Below are 23,542 nucleotides of genomic sequence, written 5' to 3' on the forward strand. Positions count from 1 at the left end.
ACAGGATGAGTGAATGTAAGTGAATTTTACAGGTCAATGTAAAATATACAAATAGAAGCATAGAGGAAAAATACAGAAAAGAACAGTGACATGTGGAATATAATGAAAAACTCTAATATGCATGTGATTGAAATTCTAAACTGAGAAGAGATAATAAGAGTGGAGAATAAGCAATATTTGAAGAGATAATGACCAAGAATTTAACTTTTAACAAAATTGATGAAAAACCTTAGCTCCTCAAGGCACTCAGTGAAACCCAGTCAGGATAAATAAAAAACAAAGTACAGCTAGACACATCATAAGAAGGCAGCTGAAGGCCAAAGTCAAAGAGAAAATCTTAAAAGCAAACACATAAAAATGACACATTACATTTAAAAGAGCAATAATAAGATGAAGAGCTGACTTCCTAACATAAATCATGAAACCAGAAGACAAAACAATAATGTCTTTAAAGTCATGAAGTAAAATAACTACCAGACTAGAATTCTATTCCTGTGAAAAATGAAGTTTTCAGACAAACAAAAACTGAGAGGATTAATCCAGTTACACCTGCACTAAAAGAAATACTAAATTGAATTTATCAAGCATAAGGAAAACAGTCCTAAAGGAATCACAGAATTTCAAGAAGGAATGAAGACAGCAAGAAGGATAAATATAAATGAATACTGACTGAATATTGATGACACAGGGCAATAACAGTACTTTCTTAAAGGATTTAAAATGTATATAAAATTTAAATTTATAACAACAGAAAGAAGGGTAAATGGAGTTAAAGAGTTCTAAGATTCTAAGCATATTACAGAAGCAGAAAATTAATAATTTGTGTTGGAAGTTTTTAAGTCAAAGATGAAGGCTGTAATCTCTAGGATAACCAATAAAAGAATATCTAAAAATAGTAAAGGAAAATAACAAATATTTGAATGATCAAAAAGAAAAAAAGAAACATAAAACAAGAGGGGTAAATGAAAAAAAATAATTAAATGGTAAATATAAACAGAAAGATATCAAATATTACATTAAATATAAACTAAATAATCCAATTAAAAAACAAAATTGTCAGACTGAATTTAAGAAATACATATACATATGTTTATTTTCAACTTTTATGTGAAAGTAAAAAAAAGAAAATGAGAAAAGTTATATAATGCAAACACCAGCCAAAGTAAAATTAGCGCAGCTACACATACAAAAAAGCGCAGTGGTTCAGCACCTGGCTGCTAACTGCAAGTCTGGCGGTTCAAACCCACCAGCCGCTGCACTGGAGAAAGAAGTGGCAGTCTGCTTCGGTAAAGATTACAGCCTCAGTCTTGGAAACCTTATGGGGCAGTTCTACTCTGTTCTGTAGGGTCGCTATGAGTCGGAATCGACATTTTTTGCGGGGGCTTATACTTACATGGAGCCCTGGCGGCGCAGTGGTTAAGAGCTCTGCTGCTAACCAAAACGTAGGCAGTTTGAATCCACCAGCCACTCCTTGGAAACCCTATGGGGCAGTTCGACTCTGGCCTATAGGGTCGCTATGAATCGGAATCCACTCGATGGCAACGGGATTTTTTGTTTTTTATACTTACATAAGACAAAAGAGACTTTAAGGAAAAATGCATTATTAGAGATAAAGACATTTTATAATGATAAGGGGGTAAATCTAGCAGAAATATATCCCAATTCTAAGACTTAATATTCCTTCAAAAGATAACTACAAAAGAATATAATTAAGTTTACAAAACACAAAAGAGAAACATACAAATCCACAATCATGGTAGGAGATTTAATACAACTCTCTGAATACCTGATAGAATAAGCAGGCAAAAACAACAAGAATGTAGAAGATCTGAAAAATGCAAACATCTATTTGAAGAAATTAACATACATAGCACACTGGAGAATATGCATTTTTAATGTGCATATGGAATATATCAAAGTTGTCCATATCCTGTATCATAAATCAAGTCTTAAATAAAAAAAAATTAAATGACTCAAAGTATGTTCTCTGACAAAAGTGGAATTACACTATAAATAAAAATATAATAAGAAATACCCAAATGCTTCAAAATTAAATAATTTAATCCCTGGATCAAAAAAAAAAATCACAACAGAAATTTTAAAATATTTTGAACTGGGTAAAAATTAAGATCTGACATAACAAGGCAGGGCTTAGAGGAAAATGTAAAGTCTTAAATGCACATATTAGAAAAGATTAAAAGACTAAAAGTCAATAATCTAAGCTTTTAGCTCAAGCAGCTAGAAAAAGAACATCAAATCAAATGCAAATAAAGATGGGAGAAAATCATATATGTACACATACATATATGCAGAAATCAATAAAACAGACAAAAATATAAAACAAAGAAAACAAAGCTTAAAGTTGGTTTTTTGTATTGATTAATAAAATTAAAAACCCCTAGTAAGTCTAATCAAGAAAAAAGAAAACATCAACTACCTATATTATGAATGAAAAAGAGACCGTCACTACCAATCCTACAGACATTAAAAAGATAAAAAGGGGATATTATTACCAATTTTATGCCAATAAATTTGACAATTTATATAAAATAAAAAAATCTAAAACCACAATCTACCAAAATTGAAACAAAAATAGAGAATCTGATTAGTCATATCCAATAAATAAAAGTTGTTATTAGAAACTTTCCCACTCCAATTCACACTGGTGAATTCTTCCAAATATTTATGGAAGAATTAGCCCCAATTCATACAAAGTATTTCAAAGAATAGAAGAATAGGAAATATTTCCCAAACCATTTTGGTGCCAGCATAACTTTGACATTCAACACTGACTAGGATATTATTTTAAAAAGGAAAATTACAAACCAATCTCTTTTATACATCAATGGAAAAATTCTAAACAAAGTATCATCAAATAAAACTGAGGGATATATAAAAGGGAAATAATACATCATGAGAAAATCAGTTTATTGTAGAATTGCAAATATGGTTTAACATTTGAAAATCAATCAATGTAATTCACATTAACAGATAAAGAAGAAAAATATTATCTCAATGGATGCAGAAAAAGTCATTAGATAAAATTCAATACACGTTCATGGTAGAATGGTTAGCAAACTAAAAATAGAAGGGAACTTTCAGAATGTCTTTAAAACCTACAGTAAACATCATCGTTAATGGCAAATTATTGAAAGCATTTTCCCAAAGATCAGGAATGAGACAAGGATGCCTGCTGTTTCCACTTCAGTTCAGAATTTTACTACAGATCCTAACCAGTGGAATAAGGCAAAAAAGAAATAAAAGGCAGAATGATTGAAAGGCAAGAAATTTTTTAAGTCTTTTTTTTAATTGACACGGTTGTATACATAAAAAGTCACAAAGAATCTACAATCTATAAGAATTAATAAGTGAAGTTAGTAATGCCACTAGATACAAAGTCAACCTAGAAATATAAATTCTATTTTACATTATATAGCAACAACAAACAGAAAATTTAAATTTAAAAATATCACTTACAGTAGCTTTCAGAATATCAAATACCTAGGAACAAATATAATAGAAGATGTGCAAGACCTCTACATTGAAAACTATAATACATTCTTAAGAAAAATTAAAGATCTAAGTAAATAGAGGGATACACGATGTTCACTAATGTCAACTCTCTCCAAGTTGATCTATAGATGCAATAAAATCCCAAACAAAATTTCAGCAGATTTCTTTGTTAAAATTGACAAGTTGAATTGAAAGCTTATATGGAAATGCAAAGGGACAATAATAACCAAGGTAATCTTGAAGAAAAAACCTGGAGGACTTAAACTTATCATATAACAAAACCTATTTTAAATCTAGAGTAATTATGACAGAATGGTATTACAGGATAGACAAAGAGAAAAACTGAATGAAAAGAGCAGATGTAGAGATATATGATGACCTGATTTATAAAAAAGATGATGCAGTCAAAATAATGGGGAATAGAGCCTCTTTTCAGCAGGTGGTGGTAGGTCATTTGGATATTCATATGAAAAAAAAAATTGACCCTAATTCATTTTTATGAACAAATTAATTTCAGGTGGATTATAGCTCTAAATGTGAAAATTAAAGTAATGCATTTTTAAAAATGCAAATACTTAAACAGGATTAAAAAATTGTCCATAAATTTAAAATATTGACAAATTAGATTAAAATTAACTTTAGTTCGTCAAAATACACCATCAACCAAGAATACTAAACCCATTACCTTGAGTCAATTCCAACTCATAGTGACCGTAGTGGACAGAGTAAAACTGCCCCATAGGGTTTCCAAGGCTGTAATCTTTATTGAAACAGATGTCTTTCTCTGGGAGAGCAAACGGCCAACCTTTCAGTTAGCAGCCCAACCTTTCAGTTAGCAACCCAGCACTTAAGCACTGCACCACAACGGCTCCTTCCAAAAACACCTTTAAAAAAGATGCCATAAGAGAGTTAAAACGCAAGCCATAGAATGCGAGATGATATTTGCAACATATACATCTGAAAAGGACTTATATTCAGAATATTTAAGGAACTTCTACAGAATAAGAAAAAAGGCAAATTCTTCAAATAGAAAAATGGACAAAAGACTTGAACAAGCATACGACAAGAATGTATCTTAATGGTCAATAAGCATGAAAATGTGCTCAATTTAATTAATTATCAGTGAAATACTAATTAAAGTTACAATATGACACCACCACACACTCGCCAGTGTCTAAAATGAAAAAGATAATATCAAATGTTAATAAGGATATGGAGCAACTGGAACTCTGGTGTTGGTACAACCACTTTTCAAAACTGTTTCGCAATATCTGCTGAAGCTAAATATATGTGCACACCTTAATGCAAAGCGATGTCACTCCTAGGACTATATCCACCATAAATACAGAAATATGCCCACCAAAATACAAGTGCAAGTATGTTCATAGAATTACCACTCATAATTTCCCCAAACTGGGAAAATTCCAATGACAATTAACTGGAGAATGATAAACAAATTGTGATGTTTTCATACAACAGAATAATATAAGCTAAATGGGGATAAAACTAATCAGAGCAACATGTAATAGATGAATTTTACAAACGTAACGTTGAGTGAAAGAAGCTAGACACAAAAGACTAAATGCTCTATAACTCAATTTATGTACAAGATACCCCCAAGTGAAAAAAATTTATGATAATATAAGTCAGAATAGTGCTTACCTTTATGGGGAGGTAGTGACCAGACAGTAGCGGGAAGGGGTTTCTTGGGTTTTGGTAATGTTTTATTTTTAAATATAGGTTCTGCTCCTCACTTGGTGAAAATCCATTGAGTTGTGCAGTTTTGATTTGTACTTTTTCTGATGTATGTTGCACTTCAAAATAAAAATGTTTTTATAAAAATTTAAAGTTTTCATGCATCCATTATCATTTGTTTCTTGGCTATAATCAAATAAGAAACCTACAAAAACTAATTTCTTCATGTACTCAAAAGGTACTTTTATTGAGAATACTAATGTATCATTTTAGTTCTCAAAATTATTCTTTCATTTAAAATTCACTTGGCAAGTATTTATTTCATCTTCTTATAACTAAGAGCTGGAAATATGGGGAGCGCTTCTGTGACTCCAAAGAATTTTGATACATACCAGGTTTAAAGTTTGGAATGAAATGGTAAATACGATACGAAGTAGTTTTTTTTTTAAAAAAAAAAAAAAGGACGCCTGGTGGCGCTGCAGGCTAAGAGAGTGAATAACAGTGTCTGGCTTTCACCGGCGCCATTCAGCTGGGAATCAGAACTCTGGATGCTCACTAAAAGAAGAAAGCATTTTAGGTAAGATCTAGGGACAGAGATCTTCAGAGAGGGCATACCAGTGCAAATCAGAATCAGAAATATCTACTTCGAGGTTATTTAACCAAATCATCTGGATTGATTGTATACCGAGCTGAAGAAACTGCATCTTCTGGACCGGGACTGAACAATGGAGACTGCGCTAGCAAAAACGCCACAGAAAAGGCAAGTTATCTTTCTTGCTATGCTGTTGATTTTGTGGGAGGTTGACGCTGAGGCAATTAGGTATTCTATGCCAGAAGAAATAGAAAGCGGCTCTTTTGTGGCCAACCTGGCAAAAGACCTGGATCTCAGGGTGGGGGAACTGGCCACTCGGGGCGCGAGAATCCATTACAAAGAAAACAAACAGCTCTTGCAGCTTGATGTAAAGACCGGGAATTTGCTTCTACATGAAAAACTAGACCGGGAGGCGCTGTGCGGGGCAACAGAACCCTGTATATTGCATTTCCAGCTATTACTGGAAAACCCGGTGCAGTTTGTTCAAGTTGAACTGCAGCTCGAAGATATAAATGACCATTCCCCAGAGTTCCCAGAGAGTGAAATGCTCCTAAAAATCCCAGAGAGCGTCCAGCCAGGGACTGTGTTCCCTTTGAAAATAGCTCAGGACTCTGACATAGGTAGCAACACTGTTCAGAACTACACAATTCTCCCCAACTCCCATTTTCATGTTCTCACGCATAATCGCGGAGATGGCAGAAAATACCCGGAGCTGGTGCTGGACAAACCACTGGATCGGGAAGAGCAGCCTGAACTCAGTTTAACCATCACGGCGCTGGATGGTGGAGCTCCGCCCAGGTCCGGGACAACCGCAGTCCTCATTGAAGTCGTGGACATCAATGACAACGCCCCTGAGTTTTTGCAGTCACTCTATGAGGTACAGGTCCCCGAGAACAGCCCCCTTAAATCCTTAGTTGTCGCTGTCTCTGCCCGAGATTTAGATGCAGGAACATACGGGAGTGTAGCCTACGCTCTTTTCCAAGGGGACGAAGTTACTAAGCCATTTGAAATCGACGAAATTAAAGGAGAAATTCGTCTTAAAAGGATACTGGATTTCGAGGCAACTCGACATTATAACGTGGAAATTGTAGCCACAGACGGCGGGGGCCTTTCAGGAAAATGCACTGTAGCTGTAGAAGTGGTGGATGTGAATGACAACGCCCCTAAACTGACTATGTCTACGCTCAGCAGCCCTACGCCAGAAAACGCCCCCGAAACTGTAGTTGCTGTTTTCAGTGTTTCAGATCCAGACTCTGGGGACAACGGAAGGATGGTTTGCTCCATCCAGGACAACCTCCCATTTCTCCTGAAACCCACATTCAAGAACTTTTACATGCTAGTGACAGAGAGGCCACTGGACAGAGAGAGCAGAGCCGAGTACAAAATCACCATCACCGTCACTGACTTGGGGTCACCAAGGCTAAAAATCCAGCACAACATAACCGTGCTGGTCTCCGACGTCAATGACAACGCACCCACCTTCTTCCAATCCTCCTACACCCTGTTCGTCCGCGAGAACAACAGCCCCGCCCTGCACATAGGCAGCGTCAGCGCCACAGACAGAGACTCAGGCACCAACGCCCAAGTCACCTACTCGCTGCTGCCGCCCCAGGACCCGCACCTCCCTCTCGCCTCCTTGGTCTCCATCAACGCGGACAACGGGCACCTGTTCGCTCTCAGGTCGCTGGATTACGAGGCCCTGCGAGCCTTCGAGTTCCGCGTGGGCGCCACAGACGCAGGCTCCCCGGCGCTGAGCAGCGAGGCGCTGGTGCGCGTGGTGGTCGTGGACGACAACGACAACTCGCCCTTCGTGCTGTACCCGCTGCAGAACGGCTCTGCGCCCTGCACCGAACTGGTGCCCAGGGCAGCCGAGGCGGGCTACCTGGTGACCAAGGTGGTGGCGGTGGACGGCGACTCAGGCCAGAACGCCTGGCTGTCCTACCAGCTGCTCAAGGCCACGGAGCCCGGGCTGTTCAGCGTGTGGGCGCACAATGGCGAGGTGCGCACCACCAGGCTGCTGAGCGAGCGCGACGCTGCCAAGCACAGACTCGTCGTTCTGGTCAAGGACAATGGCGAGCCGCCAATGTCGGCCACCGTCACGCTGCACGTGCTCCTGGTGGACGGCTTCTCGCAGCCCTACTTACCGCTCCCGGAGGTGGCCCCGGATGAGGCCCAGGCCGACTCGCTCACAGTCTACTTGGTCATTGCGTTGGCGTCAGTCTCGTCGCTCTTCCTGTTTTCTGTGCTTCTGTTCGTCGCTGTGCGGCTGTGCAGGAGGAACAAGGCCGCCTCCGTGGGCCGCCATCCGGTGCCTGAGGGCCACTTTCCGGGCCACTTGGCGGACTTCAACAACACTGGGACACTGTCCCATAGCTATCGGTATGAGATAAGTCTGACAGGAGGCTCCAGGACAAATGAGTTCAAATTCCTGAAGCCGATTATCCCCAATTTCCTGCCCCAGAGCACTAGCAAAGAAATTGATAAAAACACCACATCTTGGAATAGCTTTGGGTTCAATTAGCGATCTGATCATGATGCAATATGTTCTGGCATTTATCCTTAACCTTCCTAGATAGTTTGAGAGTGTCATGGAGAAAAAATCCACCAGCAGGTATAACCTTGATTTTTCTTTTGTAATGGATTTGTCCATTGAACTTTATCTTGTGCAATTTTGTAAAACTCAATTCTACTTCATCTGCATTTATTTACATAGTGCCCATTCCAAATACATGCATGGCATTGATTTTCCTGAAATTCGTGCCCTTCTTGTAGTAATTTGTCATGATGAATTGTCTTAAGAAAATCAAATATTAAGTATATTTTCTCAGTATTCTACTCATTTTGTTTCATTAAACTCTAAGTGTATTTGATGTTAAATAGCAAAATAAAAAAGTTTACATAATTTTAATTGCTTTAGAAGGGAATACATGTGCATGATAACAAATCAAGTATGTGAGAAAGCATTATGATAAAAATCAAAAACAACCTATTTGTTTTTCTTTCCCAGCTCTGCTCCTCACTGGCTAACATTTTTAAAACAAATTTCTTTACTGAATGCTAACATATGTACAGAAAAGTGACCAAATCCTTGATGTTCAGCTCAATGTATTTTCACAAAGTGAACAAACTTGGTACTAGCAGCTTGACAAAAAGAGAAAAGGTTACCAGCACACCAGATTCCACACAAATTATCCCTTACAATCACTATGAACCCAAGGATAACAGATATCCTCACTTCCAATATCATGGGTTAGTTACGCCTGTTTTGAATTTATATAAATGGAATAGTAGAGCATGAACTGCTTTGTTTCTAGCTTCTTTTACACATTATGTTTGTGAAATTTATCCATGATACTACTTTTATTTTTAGTGCTTTCATTCTCATTGCTATACAGAATTCCAGTGTGTGAATATGCCACAATTTATTACCCATTGTACTGTAGATGGATATTTGGGTTGGTGTAGGGTTGGCTATTACGAACAGTGCTGCTGGGCTCTTTCTTGTATATGTCTTTTGGCAAACGTGGGTATGTATTTCTGGATTGGATGCATTCAGGAGGAGGGGGTAATTCTATGATCATAATTAAGAAAACAAAGTGAGTTGAAACTGTAATTGGTAAAGAAGTAAAATTCACTCATATAAGCCAGGAAAGGGGCTCTTTGGTCATTTTTGTGGTTTGGACAATGTTCTTGTTTTTATCTCTGCTCAAACTTGATTATGAAGTAATATTATTTTGGTCTTGCTACATCAGGGTCACAATGGTCTTTTCTCATATTAGTTTTCTGTGAAAACTTTTATGTTCAACAGGAGAAGACCATGGCTAGCTGTGAGCGCCAGGCCAGTTCCTGGTTGTCAGAGGCTGCTTTTCTGTTTCTCAAAATATTGTTCATTGCAGAGAGTTATTACTTAGTGATTAAGCACTGTGTTTCCTGCTCTTTGAATCCAATATTGTGCTTCCTGTGTCAAAGTAGAATATTCTTAGAATCAAGATCAGATAGATTAACCATTTTAGACTCTATTAGTTGGCTTTATCATATCTTTAAATATTTTGAAAGTGTCAATCAATAATTGTTTCCCATATTTCCTACCTGAAGCCCGTTATCTTTCTGCTCTGATCTGGACTAAATGATCTATAAGTGAGTATAACCTAAGGTAAAATGATAACATTGGTGAATATAATACCTACAGCAGCCACTAAAAAACTATACAAAATGATATAGTCAAAAATACCATGAACACATCAAAATGGAATTCCAAAAAAATTCTAGTAACCCAGTAAGAAAAACAGATAAATAAAAAACAAAGAGAACAGAAAACAAAAAATAAAATGGCAGACTTAAGCTCTCAATAATTATATTAAATGTAAATGGCCTAAATATACCAATTAAAAGAAAGAGATTGGAAGAATGGAGTAAAATTTTTTAAAAGCTTGATCCAACTGTATGCTGTCTACAAGCAACTCACTTCAAATATAATGATATAGGTAGGTTGAAAGTAAAAGGAATGGAAAAATATATCATGCAAACATTAACCAAAAGAAAGCAGGAGTGGCCACATTAATGTCAGGTAAAGTACGCTTCAGAGCAAAGAAAATTATCAGAGAAAGAAAGGAACACTATATAATGAAAAAAAGGGTCAAACCATCAGGAAGACACAGCGATCATAAATGTGTATGCACCAAACAACAGAACTGCAAAATACGTGAAGCAAAAACTGATAGACCTGAGAGGAAAAATAGACAAATCCACAATTATAGTTAGAGACTTCAACACCTCTCTCTCAACATCTGATAGAACAACTAAACATAAAATCAGCAAGGGTATAGAAGAGCTCAACAATGTCACCAACCAACAGAATCTAATTCATGTTTCTATTGCAACAGAAGAATCAATGAAACAAAAAGCTGGTTCTTTGAAAAGATCAATAAAGTTGACAAACCTCTGGCAAGACTGACAAAAAAGTCTTTTTACTCAACCATTTGATATTTCAAATGTGGTTTAGCCTCACATCCTTTATATCTTATTTTCAAACTTGTTGGCAGCATATCTTCCATCAATCAAGAGACTTCTTTAATTGATTGCTTACTTATAATCTATCTTTTCCCTAAATTATTGTGCTTTTCTTTGAATATAATTAAAGAAGACTTGTAAGAGGTTCCATTTATCTTTGGAAGTTAGTTTTGAATTTATCTTTCATTTTTAATAAACTTCAAGAATTGTTTTAAATTATAATGGAATTAGAGGAAAGCAAACATCTGTAGCATAATAATGAAACTCAGCTTAACCATGTAATTATTATAAGCTACAAAGAAAATTAAATTTAACATACTTTATAATGTTTCACCAGTTTAAATACTATTTCAGAGCATTGGTAATCATCCAGCTGAATTAATCTTAAAACTATTCATCACTTCAGTTTAGCATACATGATCAGGATATGGTGCTTTTTTTCATTGTTTCCTTTTCCATGTTGTGTCCAAAGAAAATCAAGATTTTGCCACCCAATTGCTAAAATTAAGCTGAGAAATAAGATTAAGATAAGTTTCAGTGAATAATGGAAATGTTCTATATCCTGAAAGAGGTGTGGGTTATCAGACATATCAATTTGTTAAAATGGTACAGTTAAGATTGGTGCATTTCAATTTATGTAAGCATTACCTCAAGAAAAGAACTATATAAAAATAATCATTGAGTGGGAGGCAGAGAATGGATGGAAAGGTACAGATGAAACAAGAATAACAGAATGTTGTGGAGCTGGGTGATAAGTATATAGAGGTTTGTTATGCTATTCTATTTACTTTGTATATGTTGGAATTTTTCCACAATAAAAATTTTAGATGATTCCTTGTGAGAACATGCTTAAGAAAGCAGTCAATTCAACTCTACTCTAGCAAGTCAAATCAAAACAAATGGAATCAAGCCGATAAAAGTTCTCCTGAAGCAGTCTAATGAAATCTCCTTTATATAAAAAGGCAGTTTCTTGATATACTCAACTAATATCTTTTTTTATAATCTATTGATATTATCTTCTTTCTATCATAACTACCAATATTCTCAGGAACCAAAAGTGAAACACTCTTAAAAAGATATTTCAGTGATCTAAATTGAATTAGACATATAACGTGTTATTAATAAAATTTGCTTTAAAATGAAAAATAATTCAATAGGTTGTGTTTAAGGATGCCTCGTGGTGCTGCAGGCAGAGAGTGAATAAAGGGCTCTTCAGATTCCAGAGATGCCATTAAGATTGAAACGCAACTTAGAATGCTCACTCAGGAAACATTTAGGATTGTGCTGGAAATAGGCTTGTTTCAGAGAGGAAACTAAATCCATCCAAGATGTTTATGATTGTGGGTTTTGCTTCATGGGTTAATTTGTTTTTAATGTCAGGGAAATAAGCTATGCATATCCTTAAGCAACAGTCTGTTTTCATTAGTATTTATCAAGTGAACCCTAGAGGCTGGTCACATTGATCTTCTCTTTATTCTTTTGGGTAGATAGAGGTGGTTTTTAACTGCAAAATGATCTCATCTGTTCAGAGTTTAGATTTTGTTTGGCTTTACTTATTTTGGAGCCCTGGTGGCACAGTTGTTAAGAGCCCAGCTGCTTTGGTTGGCAGTTTGAATCCAGTACAGAATCGCTATGAGTCGGAATTGACTCAATGGCAATGACTTTGTTTGTTAGGTTTTGTTTTGGTTTTTATTTTACCTACATTTGAAGTATTTTGAGAAATATCTTCTTTTTTAATCTTCTGTCATACGGGCTCTTACCCAAAGTGAATTTTGCTTGAACTCAATTGATTCCACTTCTCAATAAATATGAAACCAATCTGAACTGAATTATGTTGGGCGTGTTTTGTGTTCTTCTATGTACACTGACCCAGTACTATTTTATACATTCTCAGGATATTTCAAGATAAATTTTCCAATTTATCTGAGAAAAACTGGTGAGATAGGAATGGACATAGGCATGATGTCACATCATCGAATGCCATGGTATCCACTCAAATGTAATTCACCTTAAAAACATCTTTTTACACTACCTTATTTGCCCTATATTTATAAAACCTAGTGTCTTCAGGGTGAATGTTTTCTGCATTGCATCACCCTCCTACAACAGGGTAATATATTTAGACCCTGATTAATTGATTAGCACAGAAGAGGAATTTGACCAAAAAAATACTATAAAATTAACCAGCCCGTTAAAATCACAACGAATTCTACTCATACAAAATTAAAGTGGAATCCTAAAATGATTATGACAAATACTTGACTACTCCTAGTTCTTCTTTTAAATAATTTCATTTGCTTAGATACTTATTTCTTGGCCCGAATTTTCCTCCTAATAGCCTAATTGTTCCTTTTACTGTCCAAATGTAACCACATAACCAAGTATGCTGTTCTCATCATTGTGTAAGTCATGCAACTTAGAGAAATGATTGTTTTATCATTGGTAAGACAAAAACCACCAGTGTTGTTAACCAACTTCTTACAAGTTTTGTATGGTTTGTTGATGTGTTTGTAGGGACAATTAAGTGGTTTACTTCTTGGACTTACAAATTACACTGCTCATTAGAGATAAATTGCACTGTTAGAGAATCAAACTTGATTATTAGAAGTTTACATTAAAGGAGTGATTCTTCAGCATGAGAGTGCATGAGAACCACTTAAGGAGAAAGAGTCCTATTAGCACCACCAGAGAATTTGGTCCAAGATCGGGAGGGATTCCCAAGAATTAGCTTTTTTTTTTTTAACCAAGACGCCCAGGTAATTCTTTATGCATGTGGTTCACACACTACAATTTGAGACGTTTTTATAATGCACAGATTTTAGAAATGGTATTAATGGAAGAGTACTTCATGAAGTTATAGATTTGAACGCGTGATGGCGCTGTAGGCTAAGAGAGTGAATTAAAAGAGCTCCACAGATTCAGTGGACTCCATTACACCGAAAAAGCTGAAGTAAAAGTACAGAATACATTTACAGGGAGAGCTAAAGAAGTGTTCAGAAGGCAGTCGTTGCTACAGCAAGGGCATTTCAGTTCCAGGAGGATCGACGGTGGACGTAGTAGTTGGCAGCTGAAAAGGTTTTTTGTTTTTGTTTTTTTCCCTCTCGAATCTAACATAACAATAGAGATGGCTCAGACAAAAGTTCAGCACAAGAAAAGGCAAGTAGAGAGTTTTATTATATTGATGTTTTTATGGGAGGTGGCTTCAGAATCAATGCAGTATTCTGTGCTGGAGGAGGCAGAAAGTGGCACGTTTGTGGGCAGCTTGACAAAGGACCTAGGACTCAAGGTGGGAGAGCTGGCCGCTCGGGGCGCCCGGGTTGTTTTCAAAGGGAACAGACAGCGTTTGCAGCTTGACCCACGGACACATAATTTGCTGCTAAATGAGAAACTGGACCGGGAGGAGCTGTGTGGATCCACTGAGCCGTGTGTACTACCTTTCCAAGTGTTACTGGAAAATCCCTTACAGTTTTTTCAGGCTGAATTGAGGGTCAGAGATATAAATGACCACGCCCCAGAGTTCCCGACCAGAAAAATGCTCCTGAAAATATCAGAAATTACCACACCAGGAAAGACATTTCCTTTGAGAATGGCACAGGATTTAGACGCTGGCAGCAACAGCCTTCAGAGCTACATAATCAGCCCCAACCCCCACTTCCATGTTCTCACTCGCAATCGCAGTGACGGCAGAAAGATCCCGGAGCTGGTGCTGGACAAAGCGCTGGATAGGGAGGAGCAGCCCCAACTCAGGCTAACCTTCACGGCGTTGGATGGCGGGTCTCCTCCCCGGTCAGCAACCGCAGAGATTCAGATTGTGGTCTTGGACATCAATGACAACGCCCCTGTATTTGCTCAGGAGCTCTATGAGGTGCAAGTCCCCGAGAACAACCCCCTAGGCTCACGGGTTGTCACCGTCTCAGCGACAGATTTAGATGCAGGATCCTTTGGGGAGGTATCCTATGCCCTATTTCAGGTCGATGACATTAACCAGCCCTTCGAAATAAACGCAATCACAGGAGAAATTCGTCTGAGAAGGACGTTGGATTTTGAGGAATTTCAGTCTCATCATGTGGATGTTGAAGCCACAGATGGCGGTGGACTATCAGGAAAATGTTCGGTAGTCATCCAGGTATTGGACATGAATGACAATGCCCCTGAACTGACCATGTCATCACTCACCAGCCCCATCCCTGAAAACTTGCCAGAGATTATAGTCGCAGTTTTCAGTGTTTCAGATGCAGATTCTGGACGTAACCAACAAGTTATCTGTTCTATAGATGACAATCTTCCCTTCCTTCTAAGACCGTCCATAGAGAATGTCTATACCCTGGTAACAGAAGGACCGCTGGACAGAGAGGGCAGAGCCAAGTACAACATCACCATCACCGTCACCGACATGGGTACCCCCAGGCTAAAAACAGAGCACAAAATAACCTTGCTGGTTTCTGACGTCAATGACAACGCTCCCACCTTCTCTCAAACCTCCTACACCCTGTTCGTCCGCGAGAACAACAGCCCCGCCCTGCACATAGGCAGCGTCAGTGCCACAGACAGAGACTCAGGCACCAATGCCCAAGTCACCTACTCGCTGCTGCCGCCCCAGGACCCGCACCTCCCTCTCGACTCCTTGGTCTCCATCAACACGGACAACGGGCACCTGTTCGCTCTCAGGTCGCTGGATTACGAGGCCCTGCGAGCCTTCGAGTTCCGCGTGGGCGCCACAGACGCAGGCTCCCCGGCGCTGAGCAGCGAGGCGCTGGTGCGCGTGGTGGTCGTGGACGACAACGACAACTCGCCCTTCGTGCTGTACCCGCTGCAGAACGGCTCTGCCCCCTGCACCGAACTGGTGCCCAGGGCAGCCGAGGCGGGCTACCTGGTGACCAAGGTGGTGGCGGTGGACGGCGACTCGGGCCAGAACGCCTGGCTGTCCTACCAGCTGCTCAAGGCCACGGAGCCCGGGCTGTTCAGCGTGTGGGCGCACAATGGCGAGGTGCGCACCGCCAGGCTGCTGAGCGAGCGCGACGCTGCCAAGCACAGACTCGTCGTTCTGGTCAAGGACAATGGCGAGCCGCCAATGTCGGCCACCGTCACACTGCACGTGCTCCTTGTGGACGGCTTCTCGCAGCCCTACCTACCGCTCCCAGAGGTGGACCCGGAAGAGGCCCAGGCCGACTCGCTCACAGTCTACTTGGTCATTGCGTTGGCGTCGGTCTCGTCGCTCTTCCTGTTCTCCGTCCTCCTGTTCGTCGCGGTGCAGCTGTGCTGGAGGAACAAGGCCGCTTCGGTGGGTCGCAACTCGTTTCCTGAAGGCCACTTTCCGGGCCACTTGATGGACATCAGCGGTACCGGGACCCTGTCCCAGAGCTACCAGTATGAGGTTTGTCTGACGGGAGGCTCAGGTACCAGCGAGTTCAAGTTCCTGAAGCCAATTTTCCCCAACTTCCCTCCCCAGGGAACTGGGAGGGAAATGGAGGAAAACTCCACCTTTCAAAATAGCTTCCAATTCAGTTAAGTATTGAATTATTAAACCTTACGTATTAAGTTTGTAGATCTCATAACGTATGTTTACATGTTATTGATGCATGTTATTGACGGTCTGTTTTTTGCTGATTTTACTACTATTTCTTAAGTTGAAATTTAAAAAAAAAATCAAACTGGTTACACATTATTTTCCCTATATAATTTTAGTGTTTTTTGATTACTCTCACTCAACTATATTTGACAATCTGAATAAGAAGTAAAAGTTTTATTTATGTAATTTAAACGTTTTGAAATTATCCATTTTACAAAAGTTATATTCCAAAATCCTTAAGTAAGACTACCCTTCTAACTATTGGTAATAGTTATCACTATGTAAGATGATCTTTAAAATTTGAATGTTTGTTATCCATCTCCCAATGTAAGTCTCATTTTGGGATAACTCCTACAGTTTGAAACAGTAAAGATAAACACTAAAGATAGCTGCACCTAAGATAAAAAATCCACTGCCATGCAGTCATAGCAACCCTGTAGGACAGAGTAGAACTTCCCCAACGGCTTTCCAAGGCTGTAAATCTTTACGGATAGTGGATTTAAACTGCTGGCCTTTCAGTTAGCAGCCAAGTGCTTTAAGCACTGCACCACAAGGGCTGTACGATAAATCTGTTGCCGTGGAGTCGATTCCTACTCATAGAGACCCTATAGGACAGAGTAGACCTGTCCCATAGGATTTCCAAGGAGCGGCTGGTGGATTCAAACTGCTGACCTTTTGGTTAGCAGCTGAATTCTTAACCACTGCACCACCAGGGCTCCCACCTAAGATAGTCATTCATATTTATGTGTATCTCAGTATACCATAATAGTCAATATGTATTTTCTTTACTGTCAACTCATTAAATTATGGCACAGTTTGTGGAATTCATGCAAGGTAGTGATAGATTTAAAAAACAAAAACGCAAGTCAATTATGTTTACTTGTTATTGATGCATGTTATAAATGCTTAGTAAATATTTGTTGAATGTTACTAATATTCCAATAGTGAATATAAAACAATAATACATTTTCAAGGAACAAAGAAATGCTAATGTTCCATTTACAATACAGTATCCTTGGCAATCAGTGAAATTATTATTACTGCTTAGTTAAATCACTCGTCTGCTTTCCCTCTAGATAGAAAACACCCTTCCACTCACCCTAAATTCTGTTACAGAACATAACATGCCTGAGCATATTTTGTCTCCTTGTATTTTTCAAACAATTTGGAAGTTTGAATATATTGTTTCCTAAAATCCAAATTATATTTTTCAAACTCCTTCCTCCACTTTCTTACACGATACTTGCTAAGACCTAGATAAGTTATTGTTGGTGGTGGTAGTGTGTGCCATGGAGTCTATTCTCACTCAGATTTCCACTTATAATGACCCTATAAGATAGAGTAGAACTACCCACATAGGGTTTCCAAGGCAATAATCTTTATGGGAGCAAACTGCCATATCTTTCTCCCATGGAGTGGCTGGTGGGTTCCCACCGCCAACCTTTTGATTAGCCACTGAGCACTTTAACCACTGCTTAGTGGGCGGTTATTAGGTAATGTCAGATTTTTCCTTCCAGTACTGTATAAATAAGCATTATTTGTCTTTACTAATCATAGAACTCAGTTATTTTCACATCTTAGCCCATATTTAGCCTTATTTATATCAGTTAAATTTGTGGTATTTTATGAAAAATATCCTTTTCCAACTTCCCATGAAAGGTAGGCAATTTATACTGAAGTGACAATTGAGTTAATATTTTATTTTTTATCCTCAATTAAAATGAAACTGTACTAAATTAAACTATATTTGGCTGCATTTTGTTCAAATAAGTGAATTCTCATAGATGATTACCTACTGGTTCAACAAATATAAGGAACCCTTACTGTTTTGTATTCCTATATATCTACCCTCTTCTCCTTAGAATAGCAGTCTTCTTCTTTGGGGGAACTGCTTCTTCCACTATTCTCACTCCAACCAAATGGCTTTAGTTGGTTGGAGCAGTGGTGATTCTAAATAATCCAATTCCCATAGTCCAGAGGACATAAACCAGGAAAGACTCTTATTCAATGCAGACAGGTCAGAAACCTTCTCCAAGAAGTATATTTTTTCAGTTCCCTTACTTTATTGCTTTCTTCATGTTTGTAGAAAAGACATTGCCTGAATTCTGACCTTATACTGATTTCTAATAAAACAGCTGGTAATCTTTCCTCTCAAATTTACTGGGCATTGCACACAATGAATTCATGTAAGGAAACAACTCCCAAAGGCTATGTAATCCAGAGCTTGACAAAAAATCATGTTTTCATTTTTTCTTTCAAGGAGTTTCAAATACATTAAAATTTGTTTGAGAGTAGAAACTAGATTAAAAAAATTCATAACACTCTTTTAACAGAACAAATTGTTGTTTTGTGTTAGACTGTACATTCCATGAGAGCAGGAATTTTTGTGTTTCATTTACTGTTTTATCCCCAGAAACTAGAAGGATACCTGCACAGATGAATACTTACTAAATGAATAAATGACTTTTGTCTTGAGCAGAAAGAGTCTTGTGCACTGATCTTTTACCTTATTAAAGAAGAGTTTTGCTCTCACAATTATTGTTAACCACCTGAACAAAATTGCATAAAGGGCGGGAGGGGGCGTATACAACTCTCTGACTTAAAAAAAGTGTGAAACACATTTTAGCTATCACAGTCAGCTTTGAAACGAAAAATACATGAAGTTGTAAAGCGGAACGCTTGGTGGTGCTGCAGGCTAAGAGAGTGAAAAACTGGTTCTGCAAGACTCCCGTGACTCCATTAAAACCTGAGCAGTTTCTGGCAGCGGACAGAAGGAAGGAAATATTTTACATTACTGGGGACAGAAGATTTTGGAGAGCCAGCTATCCTCATATCAGTCAATGTTAAACAGAAATAACTCAAGATTATTGAACCGAGATAGCTGGGTTGACTGTGAAACAATTATTTTGTGATTGAATACTGCATCTTTTGGACCCAAAGAAACGATGGATACGCCGCTCCCCAAAGCACTGCAGAAAAGGCAAGTGATCGCCATTATTATTCTATTACTGTGGTGGGAGGTGGGCAGTGAAACCATTAAGTATTCCGTTCTAGAAGAGAGGGACAGCGGATCATTTGTGGCCAACCTAGCACAGGATCTGGGGCTGAGCGTAGGGGAGCTGGCAGCACGGGGGGCCCAGATTCTTTCCAAAGGGAAAAAACAGTATCTGCAGCTTCAGCAGAAGAGTGGGAATTTGATCCTAAAAGAAAAATTGGACCGGGAGGAGTTGTGCGGTGACATGGATCCATGTATACTGCATTTCCAGGTGTTACTGAAAAACCCAGTGCAGTTTTTTCAAGGTGAGCTACAGCTCGGAGACATAAATGACCATGCCCCAGAATTCTTGGAAAGTGAAATCCTCCTGAAAATCTTGGAAAACAGCCATCCAGGGACGGCGTTTCCCTTGAAAATAGCTCAAGATTTGGACGTAGGCAGCAACACAGTTCAGAACTATACGATTAGCACCAACTTTCATTTCCACCTTTTCACACGCACTCACAGCGATGGCAGGAAATACCCGGAGCTGGTACTGGACAAAACACTGGACCGTGAGGAGCAGCCTGAGCTCAGGTTAACACTGACGGCATTGGACGGCGGGTCACCACCCAAGACTGGGACATCCCAGGTTGTCATCCTGGTTTTGGACATCAATGACAATGCTCCTGAATTTACTCAGCTGCTCTACGAGGTGAAGGTCCCAGAAAACAGCATGATAGGCTCCCTTGTTATCACCGTCTCTGCTAGAGATTTAGATGCTGGAACCCATGGGGAGCTCTCCTATTCATTTTTTCAACCTTCAAATCAAGTCATTCAGGCATTTGAAATAAACACAGTCATGGGAGAAATTCGATTAAAAAAACTCTTGGATTTTGAGGAAATTCAATCTTACTCTACGGAAATTGAGGCCTCAGACGGCGGGGGTCTTTCAGGAAAATGCACCGTAGCCATAGAAGTGGTGGATGTGAATGATAACGCCCCTGAACTCACCATGTCATTACTCATCAGTGATATCCCAGAAAACTCCCCTGAGACTGTGGTCGCTGTTTTCGGAATTTCAGATCCAGATTCCGGGGACAATGGAAAAATGATGTGTTCCATCCAGGATCATCTCCCTTTCCTTCTGAAGCCTACGGTAGATAATTTCTACACCCTGGTAACAGAGAAGTCACTGGACAGAGAGAGCAGAGCCGAGTATAACATCACCATTACCGTCACAGACTTGGGTACTCCGAGGTTGAAAACCGAGCACAAAATAACCTTGCTGGTTTCCGACGTCAACGACAACGCTCCCATCTTCGCCCAAACCTCCTACACCCTGTTCGTCCGCGAGAACAACAGCCCCGCCCTGCACATAGGCAGCGTCAGCGCCACAGACAGAGACTCAGGCACCAACGCCCAACTCACCTACTCGCTGCTGCCGCCCCAGGACCCGCACCTCCCTCTCGACTCCTTGGTCTCCATCAACGCGGACAACGGGCACCTGTTCGCTCTCAGGTCGCTGGATTACGAGGCCCTGCGAGCCTTCGAGTTCCGCGTGGGCGCCACAGACGCAGGCTCCCCGGCGCTGAGCAGCGAGGCGCTGGTGCGCGTGGTGGTCGTGGACGACAACGACAACTCGCCCTTCGTGCTGTACCCGCTGCAGAACGGCTCTGCGCCCTGCACCGAATTGGTGCCCAGGGCAGCCGAGGCGGGCTACCTGGTGACCAAGGTGGTGGCGGTGGACGGCGACTCAGGCCAGAACGCCTGGCTGTCCTACCAGCTGCTCAAGGCCACGGAGCCCGGGCTGTTCAGCGTGTGGGCGCACAATGGCGAGGTGCGCACCGCCAGGCTGCTGAGCGAGCGCGACGCTGCCAAGCACAGACTCGTCGTTCTGGTCAAGGACAATGGCGAGCCGCCAATGTCGGCCACCGTCACACTGCACGTGCTCCTCGTGGACGGCTTCTCGCAGCCCTACTTACCGCTCCCGGAGGTGGCCGCGGACGAGGCCCAGGCCGACTCGCTCACCGTCTACTTGATCATTGCGTTGGCGTCAGTCTCGTCGCTCTTCCTGTTCTCCGTGCTCCTGTTCGTCGGGATGCGGCTGTGCGGGAGGAACAGGGCCGCTTCAGCGGGTCGCTGCTTCGTGCCTGAGGGCCACTTTCCGGGACACTTGGTGGACGTCAGCGGCACAGGGACCCTGTCCCAGAGCTACCAGTATGAGGTTTGTCTGACAGGAGGTTCTGGGACCAGCGAGTTCAAATTTCTTAAACCTATAGTCCCCAACTTTTTGGTCGAAGAGACTGGTAGGGATGAGGAAAATGCCAACTTTAGGAATCATTTTGGGTTAAATTAGGAATCAGGCTTTGAGAAGACTGGATTAATGGTAATATTTACTGATCTATAGTTTCCTAACCCTTTCATTCACAGAAAGAGCTTACATATTCTCACTTAGTAATTATTGTCACTAGCCAGGCCATATTTATAACTATTTCTACCTGTTGGTGCAGTGATTAACAGCTTGGCTGCAAACCAAAGGGTTGGTAGTTTGAATCCACCCTCGCTGGAAACACTGTGGGGCAGTTCTACTCTGTCCGATAGGGTCACTATTAGTCGGACTTGACAGCAACAGAATTGGGTTTTGGTTTTCCTGTTTAAGTATTTTACATTTTCCCTGGTTTCTGTTAGCCACCTCACACAATAGCACAGAAATGGTTTTTCTTAGGGTTTTATTTGGTCAGATCTTTGAAGTCACAATTGTTTTCAGGTTCCTGAAATCTTATAGTTGAGAGATGTGTATTCCCACTTGTCTGATTATCATCACCATGAATCTGACCATACTGTAAATGATGCCCTTCAGTTTTAAAAATAATTTTCATTTATGCAAAAATTTTTGTGATCTTGAAATTACAGATTTCTGTAGTATTGTTTCAAAAGCACTCTATTGTCTTTGCTCAAATCAAGCAATATTTTAACTGGATGATATTTTCTTTCAAAATTAATATAATTTAATTAGACCATGTGCTATTATTCTAAATGAAATCCTTGTTAAATAGAAACATAGTAGAAAACATAGTTGGTAGGCTTGTGATTATGTTTTCACAATAAATGGTTTTTGATATGTAAATAATGACTCATTTTTTTAAAAACAATATATACTCAACATAATTCAAGCATATACAATAAGTACAAAAAAGAAAGAATATTAATACTATTATCCCACCATTCAGAAATAATCATTATTAACATTAAGTCAACATTATTCTAAATATATTTCCATGCATGCACATAAGAATAAATTGATAAAAATAATTTTCTATAAATGGATCTATATTATAGCTTTATAATTAAATCTACCAGAATGAATTTTACTTGAATAAACAAAATTAAATGATGTGAAAGTATAGAATTTGCTTAAACTTGGATAAATAAACCCTATAATGTTAAAAACAAGCTTAACATATGTTAAGATATTAACATCACTTAAGCACCCGCAATTAAAAATGAGAAAATCAATGTTTTTACACTTCCTCCTTCCTATCCTCTCCTTACTTTGTACGTTTTGTTGTTTATATATAGTCTTACCTTCTCAATATTTATGACATTTACAGTGTCCTCATAATTGTTTGATTTTTTATATTTTTAAAAATTTAATTTATAAGTCATACAATGTGTTTGCTTCAATTTTATACAAGAATCTGACTGCCCAGAGGTAATCACTTTAGGTACTTTTAACTGTCCCTCCCCTATATTTACTTCCATATTTCTAAATAACGTGCTTGTAAAATGCTCATTCTGAAACTTCAGTTTTAGATATTATCCATTTACTTCCTTCCTTGAGGTATGCCCCCCCCCACACACACACTTGTACATTTCCTCTACTTCATCCTGTCATATAACAGTACAATAATTTTGTTAAATACTTAGTTTTTATATAATGATGACCATGTAAATATTACTTAGATCTGAGCCTCATGATGCACTGAGGTTACATGTTTTTTCTTTACCCTTAATTTAATAATTGCCTCCTTTCTCATTTTGCTAACTTTTCTATGTACATATTTTTAACTTACTTCAAATTCTAAAATCTAAAGCTCCTCATTATGTAGTTAAACGCATAAAGAAATCTGTCAGTTCCATTTTTTTTTCCCTTTGAGTCATCGCTTCTGGAGCTACTCAGACTCCT

The 23,542-nt window shown here is 39.3% G+C and overlaps 3 protein-coding genes across 3 annotated transcripts; all 3 read left to right on the forward strand.

The window, feature by feature from the left end:
* Nucleotides 1-5,731: 5,731 nt before the first annotated feature.
* LOC101351509 (protocadherin beta-5) lies at nucleotides 5,732-8,614 on the forward strand. The gene has a single exon (XM_004381101.2). The coding sequence runs from the start codon at nucleotides 5,934-5,936 to the stop codon at nucleotides 8,319-8,321; it is 2,388 nt and encodes a 795-aa protein (XP_004381158.1). The 5' UTR covers nucleotides 5,732-5,933; the 3' UTR covers nucleotides 8,322-8,614.
* Nucleotides 8,615-13,934: 5,320 nt separating this feature from the next.
* PCDHB6 (protocadherin beta 6) lies at nucleotides 13,935-16,319 on the forward strand. The gene has a single exon (XM_023735623.1). The coding sequence runs from the start codon at nucleotides 13,935-13,937 to the stop codon at nucleotides 16,317-16,319; it is 2,385 nt and encodes a 794-aa protein (XP_023591391.1).
* A 3,005-nt stretch (nucleotides 16,320-19,324) lies between these two features.
* Nucleotides 19,325-21,713, forward strand: LOC101352379 (protocadherin beta-17). The gene has a single exon (XM_004381105.2). The coding sequence runs from the start codon at nucleotides 19,325-19,327 to the stop codon at nucleotides 21,710-21,712; it is 2,388 nt and encodes a 795-aa protein (XP_004381162.1). The 3' UTR covers nucleotide 21,713.
* Nucleotides 21,714-23,542: the final 1,829 nt, after the last annotated feature.

This window comes from Trichechus manatus, unplaced genomic scaffold (assembly GCF_000243295.1).
Source record: "Trichechus manatus latirostris isolate Lorelei unplaced genomic scaffold, TriManLat1.0 scaffold00080, whole genome shotgun sequence".
Taxonomy (NCBI): domain Eukaryota; kingdom Metazoa; phylum Chordata; class Mammalia; order Sirenia; family Trichechidae; genus Trichechus; species Trichechus manatus.

Excerpts from the sequence above, each read along its gene's own strand:
- LOC101351509 (XM_004381101.2), top strand. The coding sequence starts at position 5,934 with ATGGAGACTGCGCTAGCAAAAACGCCACAGAAAAGGCAAGTTATCTTT.
- PCDHB6 (XM_023735623.1), top strand. The coding sequence starts at position 13,935 with ATGGCTCAGACAAAAGTTCAGCACAAGAAAAGGCAAGTAGAGAGTTTT.
- LOC101352379 (XM_004381105.2), top strand. The coding sequence starts at position 19,325 with ATGGATACGCCGCTCCCCAAAGCACTGCAGAAAAGGCAAGTGATCGCC.